The sequence below is a fragment of the Ochotona curzoniae genome, unplaced genomic scaffold (assembly GCF_017591425.1).
Source record: "Ochotona curzoniae isolate NIBS_2020 unplaced genomic scaffold, NIBS_Ocur_1.0 contig_2599, whole genome shotgun sequence".
Lineage (NCBI taxonomy): Eukaryota > Metazoa > Chordata > Mammalia > Lagomorpha > Ochotonidae > Ochotona > Ochotona curzoniae.
Genome location: NW_024465520.1, coordinates 7306438 through 7324769, shown reverse-complemented (window position 1 = coordinate 7324769; position 18332 = coordinate 7306438). Strand labels below are relative to the sequence as shown.

Sequence of the window (18332 nt, the reverse complement as noted above, 5' to 3'; positions counted from 1 at the left end):
CTGTCCACTCAAAAGCTCAATGCCAGCACCCAGGACGCCGAGTGACATCAGAGGCATTCATCCAATTAGCCACTTCCCTGGCTCCAACTACTAGAAACTTTTTTTTTTTAAGAACAGCCTATGTGTCTGGGAGAGGAAGGGAGCTCACTACGCCATAAGCTGCTCTGTGGACACGCGGAGAGGGTGGCGGGGCCGGTGCACACCGCTTTCCCCGGCTGGGGAGGGTCTGCGGCTGGAAGCGCGAGGCCGCGGACGCGCCGTCGCCCAGGGACACGGACGCGCACCGCGCACCCGTCGCGACCTCGCTTCCCACCCGCCATGGCGTCGCGTCGCCGCAGCTCCAGCGAGCGTGACAAGGAGGAGGAGGACCAGAAGGAGTCTGAGGAGGGGTCGGAGGAGGAGGAGGATGGGGAGGAGGAAGATGGGGAGGAAGAGCAGGCGGAGGCGGGTCCAGGGGCTGCCTCCGCAGAGGCGCCGCAGAGTCCGCCGGACGTGCCTGGGATGCACTTCAATGAGTACCTGTGGACAGCCTTGAACTTCGACAAGATCCAAGACTACAACCAGCTCGAACTCTGCCCGCGCTTGCCCAGCGTCGCCAGCCCCAGCCTGAGCCCGACCACCAGCCACGCTTCGATGTTCTCGTGGAGCCGCACGCCTAGCGAGAGCCCGTCCTCCAGCGTCACCCCACACAAAAGTACCGGCCCTCCTCCCCACTGTCCAGGCCTCGCGGGCAGCCGGGCCACGCAAGGCTGAGCCTGCATCTGCCTGGGGGTCTAGCTGCTAAATGCATGCGCCCACACACATACACATGTACCGCGACACACACACACCTATGCATACATACATATGCGCCACTACACACAAACGCACCCTTCTTGCACATAGCCTGGCGTATTGATTACTCTGCCGTAATGATTGCCAGTTTGGGATACGGGTGGGATGCATTGTAAAAATAGAAACTTGGGCACTTCTCTAGGAAGTGTGCCTGTCACATGCCTTAAGGAGGCCATGGGACTAAACAGTAGGAAACACAAAACTCCTTGGCAGGTTCAACTGCACCGAAACCACTTTCAAAAGGCCTTTTTTAAAAAACGACGGTTATTCTGAGCTTTCTCAGGCTCCCCGCTTTGATATTTGGATCTGGAAAATTCTTCAGTGAGGAAAAGGGGACTCTCTTGTGCATAATAGGCTGTGTAGCCACATCTGTGGCTGGTACACACACACAGACACACACACACACACACGAGTGATTGTGAATGACAGCTCCAAACACTGTCAGTGTTGTCTGGGGGTGCCGGGAAAGACTGCCCCTTGGAGAACCGCCCACTGAGAGGTAACGGCTAAATGTTTACGTGCTTCATTCAACAGGTGTTCCTAAAATATTCCATACATTTAGGAAGGAAATGTCTGATGCGAACTTAGATAGGTAAGAAAACGCTTTCACTTTTTATATCACCATTTTCCAAGGCGATAAGGCTTGCCTCACATATCAACATTTTTAAAAAGGAGAAATAAATAATCCGGGGCATTTATGATTTTTTAAGGACTTTTTTTTTTCTTTTAAATGACAGTGGGACGGGCATTTGGCGTAGCAGTTTAAGACCTTGCTTTTAGTGCCCACGATCTCCTATTAGCGTTGCTGAGTCCAGTCTTGGTTCCACATCCCACTTGAACTTCCTTCTAATGCAGGCTCTAGGGGCAGCAGGCAAGTCGGGCCTTTGAGTTCTCACTACCTGAATGGGAGACTAGAATTGCGTCCCAGACTCCTGGCTGTGGCCTGTGCAGTCTTTCCAGGCATGCGGGAAGTGAGCCAGCCAATAGAAGATTCTCTGTCTTTCAAATACATTTATAACATTTTTCAGAACCTGTGAAAAATGTAAAGGTTCCTGCCTGTCTCCAGCTCTTTCCGTGGCTGGAGACTTAGCACGAAGCAGTACTGAGCATGTGCACAGCAGTACCCACGGGGAACATTTAAAGTCTCTAGTCTGCCGGCCAGCGTGAACAGGCACACCCTTAATGAAACAGTAATCTCTGCCTCCTTCAAACATGTTGGTAGGACCACAGCTTGGAAATACCTCATGCCCTCAACAGCTGGTGTGGAGTCAGGCTGAAGCCAGGAGCTAAGAATTCCATCCCAGTCCGCCCGTGCAGGTGGCGGGAACCCAAGCACATCACAAAGCCAAGCAGCCACACTCCAACCGACCCCCTGACGGAGGGGCAGTTTGCCCTGCTATGCCACAAGGACTGATCCTAAATTTTATGAGCAACGTTTAGATTCTTAAGCAGAAGAACTGTTCTGTCTCATTTTTAAACCTTTGACTTTTTCAACAACAAAAAAAATGTATTTGCAGTTTAAAAATTACAGAGGCAGGTGTTTAGCTTAGTGATGAAGATGTCATTGAAGACAGCTCTGTCCTATAGGAGAGTACCTGAGTTCAGTCCCTGGCTCGGGCTTCCTAACGTGCACTCTGGGAGCCTGCGGCGATGGCTGAGCCCTTGGTTCCTGCCACATGGAACACGTGGTTTGAGCTCCTAGCTCCCAGCTCCGGCCTTGCCCAGACTCTGCTGTTCTGGGAGTTGGTAGGTAAATGAGAAGCTGGGAACTGTTTCTGTCCTTTGCCTTTTAAACTAAAAGAAATCATAACAAGTATATATAATTTAAAAATCGGGGTGTTGTGATGCTGTCATTCGATATATCAGAATGCCAGTTCCAGCGGAGGCTGCACCACTCTGCTGAGTCACCTGCCTGCTGACTCGCCTGGGCAAGTGATGACCCAAGGATTTGGTGTCACTCCACCCATCTGGGAGGCCTGGATGGATTTCCAGGCTCCTGACTCTGACCTGGTCCAGCCTTCGCTGCTGTGGCCATTTGCGGAGTGAACCAGAAGATGGGACCTTCTCCCTAGCACTTTGCCATTTTGCCTCTCAAATAAATAAACCCTTGTTTAGGAAAAGTGTAGAGGGGCAAGATGGGGGTAGACAATAAAAAGCAAAAAGAAAGTTTAGAAATCAAAAATCTCCCTGACCTTGTCCACTCCCACATCTACTCAATAGAGTAGATAAACCGTTAACTATTTTGTTACTAATTTTGTTTACTTGAAAAGCAACAAATCTGACATCTGCTGGTTCACTCCTCCACATACCTGCGACAGCCAGGGCTGGGCCAGGCCGAGCTGAGAGCCAGGAAGTCATGCCAAGCCTCTCGAGGCGTGGGCACCAGCAGGAAGGAACAACTGTGAGCACAGCGGGGCCTCAAACCCGAGCACTGCGATGTGAGACACACACATCCCAACGGACATCTCAACAGCCATGCCAGACGCCTACCTCCTTGTCCACTAAACAGTTTCAAGAGGATACTTCAAAAATTTCATGAAAAATATATGCTATGAAAGAGCTATGTATGGAATCTGAAGGGTTTTTTGCATCAACATCAACGTCTTCTAGTTCCCTTCTTCCACTAGCTCTTTGAAGTATCACGTTTTAGTTCCTTGATTGATTTATTTGCAACTATGGACTTCCTGGTACCGTATCAGCAGTTATGTTAATTTTTAGTTTGTCTAGTCTTTAGGAGTTTAAGGTATTTATGTCTCTATTTCTTGGTTTATATTTTAAGTTAGAATGCATTTATTTTGAAAAATTAACATCTTAGAGGACGTGTGCATTTTGCCATTTCTCCTTACACCTCTTCTCACCCAGTTAGCAAATTATGTACAAATGATATTAATATATATATTCACATAAAGCTGTATTACTTTACCACTCTTTCATGCTTTGTTAATTTTAAATAGCTCTTGGTGTTTTCGGTACAGGTTGATTTGAAATATTGCAGACCACCAATTAAAAAAAAATCCCTAATGTTATGTTTTGAAACATCGTTTTGGGAATGAACCAGCAGGTGGAAAATCTCTTTATAAATCTCTCCCTGTGTAACTCTGCCTTTCAAATAAATAAATATAGTTATTTTTAAGAGACCAATAATGGGAAGGGCAGGCATTGTGTCATAGTAGGTTAAGCTGCCCAGAACACATGTGTCTTGGATCAGAGAGCTGGTTCTTGTTCTAGTAGCTTCTCTTCCAATGCATCTTTCTGCTGTGTACCCGTGAGGCAAAAGGTCATGGCTCAGGCGCTTGGATCCTGCCACCCTGTGAGAGACAGCCCCTGGAGAGAGAGAGAGTCCTGGCCCCTGGATTCGGTAGAGCCCAGTCCTGGCTGTGCTGGGCATTTAGGTGGTCAAAAGTATGCTCTCTCTCTCACTTTCTGCCTTTCAAGTTCACGAAAATAAACTTTTTTAAAAAGAAGCAAATATGATTGAATTGATGTTTAAGAAATTTAATCCTATGTCTGTAAAACTTGTCTTCTCTGCTGTGTTGTCTTCACTTCGCTGCTGTGGGTTCCCTGCCCATACCCTCTTGATTCCCACTATTAATTTCTTTCTTCTATTCCTTTTCTTTTTGTTGGAAAAGCACTGTAGATGCCTAAGATCTTTTTTCATAAATGTCTTAAAGATAGTAAAATTCCTGGGTCCTTGGGAGGTTTCTTCATTAGACCCTCATACTTTCTTTGTTAGGAATATAAATCAGTCTTGGGACTGGCACAACAAGTTAAGCACTGGCTGGCATCCTACAAACCAGTTCAAGTCCTAGATGCTCCACTTTTCATCTAGTGCTCTGCTAATTCACCCGGGAAAACAGCAGAAAATAGCCCAAAGGCTTGGGCCCCTGCCACTTCTGTGGGAGATCCAGAGCTCCCAGCTCCTGGCTTCAGCCTGACCCAGCCCCAGCTCAGCGTGGCCACTGTAGCCCTTTGAGGAGTGAACCAGCTGCTGGAGGTTCTCTTTCTCTCGTCACTCTCTATAACTCTGCCTTGCAAATGAACAAATAGTAAAATAACATGAACCAGTGGAAGAGAATGGGCTTGACACCACTTCCCCTCAAGGTCCTGCAGACCTCGCTCCCTTGCCCACCAGCGTCCAATCTTGCTGATCAGTTTGCTTCTCAAACCTCCTCCTGGCTGACTGGTGGCTCCCCTTCGTGGCCCCTCTCCTGTCCTTCCGAATCCTCCTAGAGGCGGAGGGGTCTCTTGGACAGATTCTCTCTCCTTCATAACTTTGTCTTTATGTTCTTCATATCTTCAAAATGTCCAATGTGCGTGTGTGTCATTACTCAATTAACTTCTGCAGAAGAAGAATTCTGCAGAAGAAGAACTTCTGCAAAAGAAGAATTCTTTTCTTTGGCTATTCATATTTGTCATTTCCAATAAGCAGTTCTATTTCTTGGATGATTTCTGTTCAAAATGGCGTGTGTGTGTGTGTGTGCGTGCGCACTTTAGTTATTTGAAGGTAGTATCATATCATAGTTCTGCTTCCTACATTTTCCTTTCAGAGTTTGTTGTCATTTGCACCTTCTCTTCCATGTTGTTGGCTCACTTTACTGGTGATCTTTGGTTTTTGATTTGTGTAAGTGAATGGTGGGGCGCTTGGAAGGCTGCTGCAACTGAGCAGTCCTGGCGTCTGAACAGGACTGGCAGGAAGTGCCTATCAGAAGCCTTGCACAGGTGGGCAGAACATATCAAAGCCAGCTGCCAGCAGTGCCTAGGTAGGAAAGAGTCAAGTCGGGAACCCTGCCGTTACTAGGGTTAGGACAAGGATCTTCTTCTGCATGGTTGGCGTTCTTCATGGATGGAATGTCCCTTCTTCCACCCCAACCCTGTTGGACAAATCCCAAGCAGATGGATGCTCCATCTGCTCTGCTTCTCTGTTTAAGGTTAAGAAATTCCCACACAGGTTACCCACTATGTTTACAAAGCTGCTCTTTATTCCTCTTTATAAATAAAAATAACTATTGCCATCTGCTTTACAAGGAGAAAGAAATGGGCCTGCCTGGCCAACTGTGTTAACTTCACTCCTTCAACAGCTCTGGTGAGTTCCCAGATTCATCCTCTGCGAGTTTGGTTGAGTCACTACAGAAATGTCTTAGGAAATCCCTTTCTTTAGGGCCAGCTGGTGCTATGGCACAGAGCCTACACCCTCCAGCACCAACATCCCATATGGTTACTGGTTCAAGCCCCAGCTGCTCCACTTCTAATCCAGCTCCGTACTAATGCACCTAGGAAAGCAGTAGAGAATGGACCAAGTCCATGGGAAGTGGAGCAGCTGTCAGGCCCCCCTGTCTTGTTTTCCAGGGCTCTTTGCTCAGAAAGATTTCGGAAAGAAGGGAAGAACTGTGTACTAAGTTGCCATCTCCACTTGGAATGGGAACTTCTTCCTGAGATCAAATTCTCACTTTCTCACTGTAAATCTTCCCAAAAAGGTGCTTTCATACTTAAAGCATTTTCTAGAGGAATTTGGCAAGATTGTGTTTTCAAAGAAATACATCCTAAAATTTCATGAAAATGCCATCAGTGTTGAGTTACTTCTGTTCTTCTTTATTATATTACTATTCTGGTAGAAAATGAGACAATCTTTAGCAGACTGACAGATGTGGAGAAACACGCGTTTTGGAGGCAGAGAAGAACTCCTGTGACCTTTGGGAGGCTCCTCAAACTCCATCATCTTCAGGAGAAAGATGAATTCTTGCTTTGATTAACTTTTGGCTTGGTTTTGTACTGTTTTATTTTGTTTTGCTTTTCACGATTTCTTTTTATCTAAAAGGCAGAGTTACAGAGAAAAAGTGAGACAAAGAAATTTTCTATCCACTAGTTCATTCCTCAAATGGCTGCAATGACTGGAGCTAGGCTGTGCTGAAGCCGGCAACCAAGAGCTCTTTCCAGGTCTTCCACGTGGGCCTTGGACCATCCTCTGCTGCTTTCCTACGTTGTAAGCAGGAAGCTGGATCAGGAAATGGAACAGCCAGCACATGAACCATATGGGATGCTAGCACTGCAGTTGGAGGCTTGCCTTCCTTTGCTACGGCACGTGCCCCATCATGTGTCAAGCAACTACTGTATGTCTGTACATATATATATATATATACACACACAAATCTATACACCACATAGTAACTTCTTAGTAAATGTTAAACTGTGTTAGAATCATTCATCTTCACATAGAACTTCAGAAACGGTCTCTAACCAAATGATAGAGCCCTAACCAAATGATAAGTTTTGTTAAGCACTGAATTAGAAAAGAACAAAACCACTAAATGTTGCCTAGGGATTCTTCTTTAATGTTTCTTAATTTGTCATCCCTGTGCCTTGGTTGTCAGGGAGGAAGATAAACAGGGCTCCCCCAGAGACTGGCCCAGGTGCCTGAGCAAAAGCACTCTTCCCCGTTTGAGGACTCGCTCACTGCAGAGTGAAAAACAAACCACTTGACTGATGCAATGTGCTGACGAGCAGGGGTGGGGACACTCTTCTGCCAAGAAACATTTGGATATTTTTACCATCACTGCAGGGCCAAACAAAATTATCCACTGACAACTGGACCTGCTCTGAGTTTATGAGAGTTTGCATCCCACCTGTGGTTGCCTTGGCAGGGTTGGACCAAATAATTTCAAAGGCCTTATGTGGTCTCCTGGCCAAATGTTCCCCACCCATGCAATAAAGCATGAAAAAGAGAGGCAGAGACGTAAGAGAATCTAAAAATTTGATAAGGTAGCAATCCTAAACTGAAAGAGAGAGAGAGATGTCACTTGATCATTTTTTAAAACTCCAACAAATTATTTTTAAGATTTGTTTCTTTTTATTGGAAAGGGAAATTTACAAAGAGAATGGGAGACAGAGAGAAAGGTCCTCCATATGTTGCTTCACTCCCCAAATGGCTGCAATGGCCAGAACTCAGCCGGCCTGAAGCCAGGAGCCTCTTCCAGGCCTCACATGTGTGTGCAGGCTCCCAAAGCTTTAGGCCGTTCTCCATTGCTTTCCCAGGCAGGGAGCTGGATGGGAAGTAGAGCCAGGGCACAAACCAGTGCCCATGTGGGATGCGGGTATTTAGAGGTGGAGGATTAGCCAATTGAGCCATTATGGTGGGCCCCAACAAATTGTTTAAAATTTTGAAATTTGAAGAGTCAAAGAAGCTTTAACAGCAACATCGTTAATTTCTTTTCATTTAAGACTCATTTTAACTAGTAAGTCTCAATAAAGGTCCACTTTCCTATCATGTCATTGATGATTAACTGGTAAAATTATTAATAAAAATGAAAGATTTCTAATTGCAGTAAGCCCAACAGCTGGTTGTAGTATTTTTAAGCCATTGAAAGGCAGCAAAATCTGATCAACAACAAAACTGTGACCAACGACAACACTCATAGATACCGTAGTGATAACTCACTCCCACAGGGGCATAATGCAGCACTGGGAGCCTCTGGGACTTAAAAAGGAGCACTTTCCAGGGAACAGGTGTGCTGCAAATGTACCACGCCTACTGTTATTGAAGAAACAAGAGTGCAAGAAAATATTTCGACTAACACAGAATTAGGATCTTCTATGTGTATTTCTTATTTGATTGTCAACCACCTTACATTTAGAACACTTGCCAACAACCATTGGCATATACTCAAAACTAATATAGTGCCTAAATTTCAGCAGTGCTTACCAGAATGCGTGCCAAGGAGTAGAAGCATCAGTTCAAACAGAAGAAAGTTGGCTTCAAGAACTGGCTGATAAAAAACAAACCCGTGAGTAGTTGCATTTCCTAGCTCTGGCCACGAGGTGGAATTACATATTGGAAATGTCACAGCTGTAGAAGACCAGGTTCCAACCCCAACCCCAACACAAGCACATTGGCCAAACTGCCTCACCCCCTGAACCTGGTTATCTCACATTATCAGGGGGTTGTTTTGAAGATCAAATTGAGAGTACATATTTAAACACCTTGATATTAGAACTTATCAAGTGGTCGCATTTCTGTTCACATCAAGGAATAATCTGCCACTATATTTATACAAATATCTTTTTTGTTATAGAAATAACATGCCAAAGACTTCAAAAATGTAATGGAAAATACACACATTATCTTTGTTTATTTAAAAGATGGAGGGCCCCTATATGCTGGTTTACTCCCCCAAATACCTACAACAGCCCAGCCTGGGCCAGAGCTAAAGCCAAGAACCAGAATTTGATCCAGGGCTCCCACATTGGAGCATGCATTAGCAGGAAATCTGAACTAGAGAGAGCAGAAACTCAAACCCAGTGTGAACCAACACACTAACACACCTGTCCCTCCACTGTTATTTATTTTCATCAGGATCCTTAAGCTCATTTGTGGAACCATCATTGTGGCATCACTTGCTTTGACAACATCTTTTGCTGGAGTACTAGTTTCAGTCCCAGCCGTTCTGCTTCCAATCCAGTTCCCTGCAAGTGCGCCTTGGAAAGCAGTGGAAGATGGCCCAAGTGCTTGGGCCCTTGCCACCCTCACATCTCAGTAGCCCCTATCCTTTGCTCTGACCTTGAATGTTGCTCTGCTTAATGTTTCTTCATGCCAATCCCATTTGCTTTAAATCTTCCAGACATGTTGATGGCCATCTTCTCCATTTCCAGTGCTCTGCAGGCTACACACAGAGTAACCCTGCTGGTTGAAATCTGGGTCTTGAACTCCATCCCCACGATACTTATATGAAGCAGAAAACAGAAGTGGCTGTTTGGTTTTTGGTCATGACACCTATTAGGATGCCAGATTATCACATCTGTGCCTAGGTCTAATTCCCAGCTGTGGCTCCCCGTTCCATCTTCCCTGAGGGAAACCGGGTGGTGGTTCAAGTAGCTGGGGACCCCCCCCACACACACTCCTGTGGAGAAGCCTAGATTGAGTTCCTGTCTCCAAGCTTTGGCCTTGCCCCGTCCCAGCTGCGTTGGGGAGTGAGACAACAGTGCGTGGGAGATCTCTGTCTCTCAAAGTAGATATTCTTTTCAGTCTTTAAAAAACAAAAGCACAAAACAAAAACGTGTGCAAAACATTATAACAAAAGATTCACTCTTGTAGGGCTAGGAAGGAAGGGAGAAATGGTCTGACACGTGACAAGCATAGTACATTTCCTCTGATCCTTATTGCTGGTTCAGTGTTCATTGGAAAAAGGCAAAAGACAATCACAACAAAGACACTGGTTCTTCTGAGACGCGTTTCCTCCCTTAGTCCTCTCCTCTCCGGTATCATCGGGATTGATGGCAAGTATACTCGCTTTTCACAGGGGAGAAAGCAGTCCACCAAAAAAAGGAAGCTGGAGCCATAAGCCAAGCTGCTAGGCTTAGAGGTAAGTGGACCTGGGGCCTCAGCCCTTCTGCCTGGAGAGACAGCTGCTGGTAGGGAAGCCGCCCTAACCTGCACACTGCCCACACCTGGGCAAGAGTACGCCTCTGGAAATGTGTGCAAAGCTGTCGGTCGGCAGCCAGGGTGCTCACATGGTGAGTGTGGGATGGACCAGAGGGGATGGAGAAACCAGAGAAAAAGAGAAACACAGCACAGCGGTGGTGACCCTTCCCTCTAAACGTATCCTTTCTCTTCAGAAAAGTGGGTAATTAACCCAGAAGAGACAACACTAAGTATCTTAAATGAGCTCGAGGTAAGAAATGCTGATCACTTCAAGTAGCACACTGTTCACCCGGTAGGAAAAGCTGGTTGACTCTGCAGTCTCTCTGTGTCTCTAATTCAGTTTCAGGAAGACTTCATGACACTGTTTGAGCCTTCGCTGAGAACATTACCCAGCACAGGGCCACCAGCCATTTTGGCGTACAAAAAAGAGACTTCAAATTTAGACATTAATTTCAAGGTAAGTTTAATCTATAGATTTTATCATTATTCTTTTTTCTTAATGACATAAAAATCCACATAATGTTTGCACAAAAGATGTCAAACATACTTTAGAAAGAAAAAAAAAATGCAAGGCACACCTTCTTCTAGAATCAGACCCAAGGCCTGGCAGTTTTAGCCTCCATAGAGATTGAAATGAAGTGCCAGGAGCTGGGTGGCCTACACCAACTGAAACAAGCGTAGCATGGTTCCAGGGCCAGGAGTTCCAACTCAAGGTCTCTGCACAGGGCCCACATGGGAAGGAGGCCTTGTTAAGTGTGTCCTCACTCTGGTGGTGGTCGCCCCTCCCTGGCATGGCTCAGCTGGCAGCTGCCTCAGTGCAGTCCCTGTCCCAGCAGTCAGGAAATTCCCTGTGTCCACATGTCCCCCATTTCTTAAGGACACTTGCTGCCCGAGGGCCCATGTGAAATACTTCCTCTGAACTTGATTCCATCAGCAGGGATCATCCAATATTTCCAGGCGTGGTCATGCCGATAATGCTGTGCAATGATTTAACACCTGTGACTGATGGGCAACGGAGCAAATCAGTAACGCCAACAGAGTAGTGGCACAGCCCCCTTCACCAGAATGATGTGTGTGGACTTAGTGGTGAGATGATCCACCTGGACTGGATGCCCTGCACACTCCCCAGATCAGGGTCTCTGATAACTTCTGGAGAGCACAACAGGCTCAGGTTCACGCACGGACAGTAGGAGGCACGGATGGCGTGAGGCAGCACGTGTGGGATGCATGTGCATGGAGCGGGAGAGAGGCTCTGTGGCCACGTTACCATGATGTTCTTTGGCACACGGTACAGCACACTGCACTGCACAATGCTGATGACACAACACATCAAATATCCGTGCAATGTAACAGCAACACCTAGCTGCCCAGGTTCCCAAGCTTTCCGATCACCCTACTGACTCAAGCTGAAAATGTTTTCAAGAATATCTTGAATGTGTCTGTTCTGTTGAGAGACAGAGTATATATCATCTGTTGATTGATTCTCTTAAATGCCCGTAGTGACCAGCACTGGATTGGAGCCAAAGCTTAGAAGCCAGGAATGCCATTTCTGTCCCCTCTACAGGGTCAGGGCTCCAACTACCTGAGCCAACCTGCCTCTCAGTGTCTACTTTCAGCAAGCTAGAATGGAGAATCAGAGCAGCGTTCAAACTCAGCCTCTCCCAAATGGCTTCCTAGCATCCTAGCCAGTGTCCCGGACCCCAGGCGGAACACCTGCCTCTGGGCTGGATTACTTTTTTCTCTTATATAAAAAGTCTCTTGAGCTGAGGTTACAGTCTGTCCCTTCTCCCTGCCACCCAGAGATGAACTTGAGCATGGTCTTCCCTCTGGGACACATAGCTGCACCAACACCCAGTCAAGGCCAGTCCCTGATGCTCAGGTAAGCCTCTCACATCCAGCATTAACACTAGTCTGGTTCAGGGAGAGCCACAGCAGCTGGCTTGGCCAGCTCTCCTCTCCAGCCACACCCTCTCCCGGTGTGGATTCCAACTCCAGATTCCATCTTGCTTCATCTCCGGATGGAAGGAAGGGGCCACAGGCCAAGCCCTTTGTAGAACACAGCTTATGGGGGGCTTTTCTTAGCATTGCTAAGCTCTCTCTCAGCCCTGCTCAGTCATCTGAGAACTGTGCTAGATTTTTCATCCTGATTCTCTAATGCAAGACTTTACTCTCCATTCTGCTTTGCACAAGGCGCACAGTGATTGTTGGTGAACAGATTTGATGATGCCTTGAAGGACAGTAGTTGAATGGTCGTTGCTCTGAGATGGGGACTCCTGGCTGCCCCAGCCATCTTTAGCCATGTGGGGCACTGTTGTCAGTCTCAGAGGATGGTTTCCATGGCACATGTAGCTGCCCTGGGGAAGTTCATGGCGGGAGTCTTTTCCTGGAGGCCTGGGTGGAGTCTGGCTGCTTGCCTGCAGGGCACCTGCTGGCACAGATTATGAGCCCCTCTGGAAATCATTTGGCCTTCACTCTCTCCCCTGCCTCTTCCCCTCCCCTCTCACCTTGCTCTCCTAAACTACCATCACAGCACAAATGCCCAAGCAGCAACTCGGGGTCCCTCTGAGAAAGGGCTCTCCGTTAGCATTATGAAGTTAATTGATTGGTAGCCTACCTAATAGTTACAAGACTTTCTCTTTAAAAAAAGAGTGCAATTGATTCGAAAGGGAGAGCAACACACACACACACACACACACATCTTTCTACTAGTGGTTCACTTCCCCAAAGCCCATAGCAGCCAGGGCTTGGCAAGATCAAAGTTAGGACCAGGGACTCCATGTAGGTCTCCCGTGTGGGTGACAGAGATCCAAATGCTTAACTTACCACCTGCTGCCTCCCAGGCAGTGGGATTGAAAGTGGAGTGGAACTGAAACCCAGGCCCTCCAATAGAGAAGGCAGGCATCCTAAGAGGCATCGCCAAACCACCGTCCTGACCCCCCTACCCCGCCCCTTATCAGGCCCTTTAAAAAAAACAATTCAGTGATATTCAAACACCTTGGACTAGTTGCATAAAATCTAGTATGGGTTTCTTGCCTTCCATGTCAGTGCACACTACACATGTACCTACCCCACAAGGGACTGTGCGTCCTCAGTCATTTCTGCAACCTCCTGCTGAGACGGGAGAGGCCTCCGGGGACACCGAGAGCTCGGCCTGGGCTCAGCCTAGTTCTGCTCAGTTGCAGCAGTCTCTTGGAGTGCCCCAGGCCATCTGGATCCTCAGCAGCTCCCGACTGAGTGACTGGACTAGTATGCCATACATATTGGCAAGCCAGGGTAGGGGGTAGGCCTGGTTGGGGTTACTGTGGGCCACCCTGACTGGGCTGCAGCTCCTACTGGTACGTGCAAGGGCCAAGTGTGTCCAGGGCGGAACCAGGCCAGACTACAAGAGGACACGGGTGGAGACAGAACCAACCCAGCAACTGCAACCACCAGCTGATCGGGGCAATGGACTGTGCCAGGCCCTATGCTTACTAGAACGCGCAGGAATCTGGACTGGGAATACCTGAAAATTTCTTTGAGGATCTCCCCAGTTGAGACACCGGACTCAGAGTCCTAACCAAGTAAAGACAGAACAAGTCAAGCAACAACCTCAGCTACCTGTTGGCAGCAAAAAACTGGGCAAATGGAGACTCTTTAGAAGGGACTGTGTCAATCAATGGACTCTTCAACGACCACATCGTGCTTGGAGTGGCGAGACTGGCAGCGACCCATGAATGGTGAACTATTGGAACCACTTGATCGAGTATCTCAGAGCATGCCCCACATCCGGGACTTAGGGTGGGTGGGAAACTGGGTGGGGCTTCTTCCTCTATATCCCCCTTTAGGTCTTGAACCTTTTTTACCCCAATTAAATATGTAAGGATTGTCAAAATAAAAAGAAAAAAAAAGGATCACTGGTCTCACTGTTAGGTGCCTCCTGGTAGAGAATCCCAGTGCCCTGAAAGTGCCACATCGACTATTTCTGAGCAAGTTGGCAACCCCCTCCCCACCTGCTGTCCCACAGGACTTCCATCAGTCCTATCCAGGACCTGCTCCTGCTGCTCTCAGAGCTGCCAGGCTTCCAGTGGCCAGCTCATTTCTCTCTCTTTCTCTCTTTCTTTCTGAAGGATGAAGAGGAGGAGCTGTCGCCTGAGTGTGAATTTTGTGGCAGCGATCTCAAATCATTTTTTTCCAGCTTGGATATTTATTCTGACTACAGTTCCACCGAGCAAAAGAAATGTGTGAGTTTCAAGCCAGGCAGAATGAGTGTTTTTGTAAACACTATTTGTAAACATAGGTGGTATTTTCTCCTGCATTTTCCACCTGCATTGCTGTTGACAAAAGATGTATAGGCTAGCTGCTGGGGAAAAGCAGATCACAGCCACAACAGGACACCTCAGACCCACCAAACGGACAACGCTGAGAAAGATAATAGTAATTGCTGGCAATGATGTATAAATCTGTACATTTTTTTTTTCACCATAAGATGCATTACCCATGAACTTTTACAAATTTTTTTAAGAAGACACAGAGTACAACAGATCTTCCCTCTGGTTCACACTTCAAATACATGCAGCAGCTCAGGCTGGGCAAGAACAAAGCCAGGAGCCCAGTATGCAGTCCAGGGGCGGGTCCGTGTGCGTGGCTAGGACTGAAGACTGGAGCCATCTCCCCATGCTTCCCTGGTTGCATGTTAGCAGGAAGTCGGAACCAGAAGTGCAGCTGGAACCTGTACTCAGGCACCCTGATTCGGGATGTGAGCAGCCCAAGAGACATTGTAGCCACTCCACCAAACACTGACGCCATGATCTTTCTGAAGGCTCCTTGTACGCATGAGCAGCACAAGCTCTGCACCAAAACAGATTTATCTTGTAATTCTATCTTCCATTTATTTTGTGAAATTCCCTTATTTAGCTTCCCTATGACCCCATCATTCTGTTCTAAGGTTTGTATCCAAAGAAGTTGACAACATAAATCCATGCAAAAACTGACACAGGAGTGTTCATAACAGTGATTCCTGACAGGCAAAAAGCGAAAGACTCCTGCTGTCCATTAACTGATTAACACATAAATTAGGAATAGTAATTCACACAACGAAAGATGCTCATCCAGAAAATGAAATCTGAAGTACTAAAACACAATATATTATGGATGCATCCTGAAAACATTTTGCCAAGTGAAAGGAGTCAGGCGACAAGGGTCACACTTTTGTGATTCCAGGTATATGAGCTGTACACAATATGCAAATTTAGGGAGGCTGAAAATAAGCTTGTGGCTGTAATGGGGTGGAAGGAGATGCAGAGGGGAGGGGATGGGAGGTAGCAGTTTCATGTTCTAAGAGCATGGTGACTTTGCAAACATAAAAGCCAGCACCTTGCACCTGTCCTATGAGTGGATTATACAGCATGTGAATTACATCTTAATATCACTGTCACCAGAATGAACAAGAGAAAAGCTGTGCTGGAGCATCAGCCAAAGCCTATTCATCGTGTCCGGTGTCTGTTCCCTCTGATTGTTTTCACCTAGGGCTGATGATGCTAAAATGACCTTTTTGCTTCTCAGGCCTCCTGTTGCCTTCGTTTCCAGAACCTGATTGACTACGTCTATGAGGAAAATCAGAGAGTCCAAAGCTCTAAACCGGAATTAATCTGTATTGATCCTCATGCGTCCCACGGCAGCGAGGTTGAGAAACTCAAAGCGAAGGAGAAAGCCTTGAAGAGGTATGAAGAAGTTACAGGAAGCTTCCACAGGCTTCCACCTTCTGGGAAGCCCTGGGAAGAAATGGAGACTGGCCAAAGCAAAGCCATGATAATGGCTGGTAGATGTCATGGGAAAAGCTCTCGGGAGATCAGGCAGAGCATGGATGGAAAGCGGTCATTTACCAAGCCTAGGTTAACAGGATAACTCAGAATCCTCTGTGGGAGGAACGTGCCCGCCCCCCACGCAGGAAGGCAGCCTTCCGAGCTGGTCTGCATTCACAAGTGAAAACAGATAAAAGTTAAAAGGCTCCCCAAAGCTGACATTTGTCTTATCTGTCGTAAGCTTTAGCCACATCCCAGCTTTACGCACGTTTCTTTGTTTTGTAGAAAACAAGAGCAACTACTGGCTAAACAGTTTGTCAAAAAGTTTACTGAATACACAACTGCCTCCGAAGGTGAGCGTGTTGAAGTTGATGTTATAGACTAAGTGCATGTCATCCGACAGCTCCAACGTGTGAAGAGGAGAGCAAATCTGTGTTGTAAAAAATAATGCTGAAATTATTCACTCCCAAGTAATTACTCAAAGTGGCTTGGGAAAATCTGGTGTTTTAGTCATCTGAGTTTTGAAGTTTTTACTCGTCATCTCATTGTTAATATTGGTTGAAACACATCATTAACATCTACAGAGCACGTGACACGTAGCTGTGAAGAGTTCTCAAGATCATTGCCTCTCGTTTAATTAAGCACACATTCCATTTTGTTTTCAAATTGGGGTCTAGAAATCATGTCAAAAATCAATCTGGCTATTTTGCATATTGGTTCTGTCAGTTAACTGGCCAGTATAGCTATAGTTCTGGCATAGTTGAAGAATTACCAATTTTATTTTATTTTTTTCTTTTTTTAAAGATTTATTTATTTTTATTGGAAAGGCAGGTATATAGAGATCAAAAGAGATGGAGAGGAAGATCTTCCATCCAATGATTCACTCCCCAAGTGACCACAACAGTCGGTGCTGCGCCGATCCGGAGCCAGGAGCCCGGATCTTCTTCCAGGTCTCCCTCATGGGTGCAGGGTCCCAAAGCTTTGGGCCATCCTCAACTGCTTTCCCAGATCACGAGCAGGAAGCTCGATGGGAAGCAAGGGACACCAGGATTAGAACCAGCACCTATATGGGATCCTGGCAAGTGCAAGGCAAGAACTTTAACCACTAGGCTCCCGCACCAGGCCTGAATTATGAATTTTAGAAGCAGAAGATGGGGCTGGTGTTGTGGCTCTACAGATTAAGCCACTGTTTGCAATGCCAGCATCGCATTCCAGAGCCACAGGCGATTCCTGGCTGCTCTACTTCCTATCCAGCTCCCAGCTAACGTACCTGGGAAAATGGAGGAACATGACTCAAGTGCCTGGACAGCTGCTAATCTTGCGAAAGAACTGGAAGGAGTTCCCCACTCCTGCCTCTGATTCCAGCCTTGCCAAGTTCCACCCGTGGCCATTTGAGAAGTGAACCAGTGGTTGGGAAGTTCTTCTCTCTCTCAAATAACCAAATACATCTCAGAAGCGCTGGTTTGCATCCTGCTTCTCCTCTTACAGGCTGCCCAGTCTGGGGTAAATTAGACCATCCTCTGAGCACTGCTCAGTCACTGAGCTCAAATACCTAGCGAAGACATATATTTTTGCAATTAGATCCTTAAGGCCATAAAACTTGATAGTCAACCTTCTCAAAGGTCAAAAATGCCACTTTCTTCATATAATAAGAGAACGTTCTCGATTTTTAGCGAAAGAAGCTCCTCACTGACGTAATGCAGGTCCCCGCTCCCCGCCCCCCCACCCCCTTGGGAAGAAATGAGTCTGAAGAATCAATGATTTGTAATGGGGTTGGGAATTTTTTACTTTAGAAGAAAGGTTTGTTCCAACGTTAAACATGTAAGTTCTTTCATACTATTATTTCCCCCACTCAGATCCAAAGCATTTAAGAACGATTACCTACCAACTCTCCATGAATGTTCCAGAAGAAAAGACAGTTGAGGGGAGTCTGCTTGACCTGCAGCTGAGCAGCAGCTTCTCCATCGTTTGCTGTGATTCTAGGAGTGTGTGTGGAAAGGTAATGACTGCGAGGACTTTTGCTCGCCATTTTTAAGACTGTGCCAATTTTCTAAGGTTCGTCTTGCCATATACACTTCCTATGTCCAATTTATGTGTATACACATGCTGTTTTTCCTGAAATAAAGGGCATCAAGATATGATGTGGGGTTAATGACGATGGTCATAAAGTGAACAATAGGTCATCCTGAGGGTAACACAGTTCAGCGGAGACAGCATAACTATGTACAGGCCTGGCCTTTTGACTTCTCCTAGGTTTTAAAGCAATGTCTTAAGAAATCTTTTTGGTTAAGACCTCTTTAGTTCAA

General features: G+C 46.5%; 1 protein-coding gene across 1 annotated transcript in view; it reads left to right on the top strand.

The window, feature by feature from the left end:
* Positions 1–1388: 1388 nt before the first annotated feature.
* ERICH6 (glutamate rich 6) overlaps positions 1389–18332 on the top strand; it is a 34403-nt gene continuing 17459 nt past the window's right edge. Inside the window, exons 1-9 of the mRNA XM_040974899.1 lie at positions 1389–1426; positions 8521–8612; positions 10125–10187; positions 10441–10496; positions 10587–10703; positions 14353–14466; positions 15788–15945; positions 16312–16379; positions 17883–18025. Coding sequence (XP_040830833.1) covers positions 1404–1426; positions 8521–8612; positions 10125–10187; positions 10441–10496; positions 10587–10703; positions 14353–14466; positions 15788–15945; positions 16312–16379; positions 17883–18025 — 834 coding nt within the window. The 5' untranslated portion in view covers positions 1389–1403. The remainder of the gene's footprint in view (positions 1427–8520; positions 8613–10124; positions 10188–10440; positions 10497–10586; positions 10704–14352; positions 14467–15787; positions 15946–16311; positions 16380–17882; positions 18026–18332) is intronic.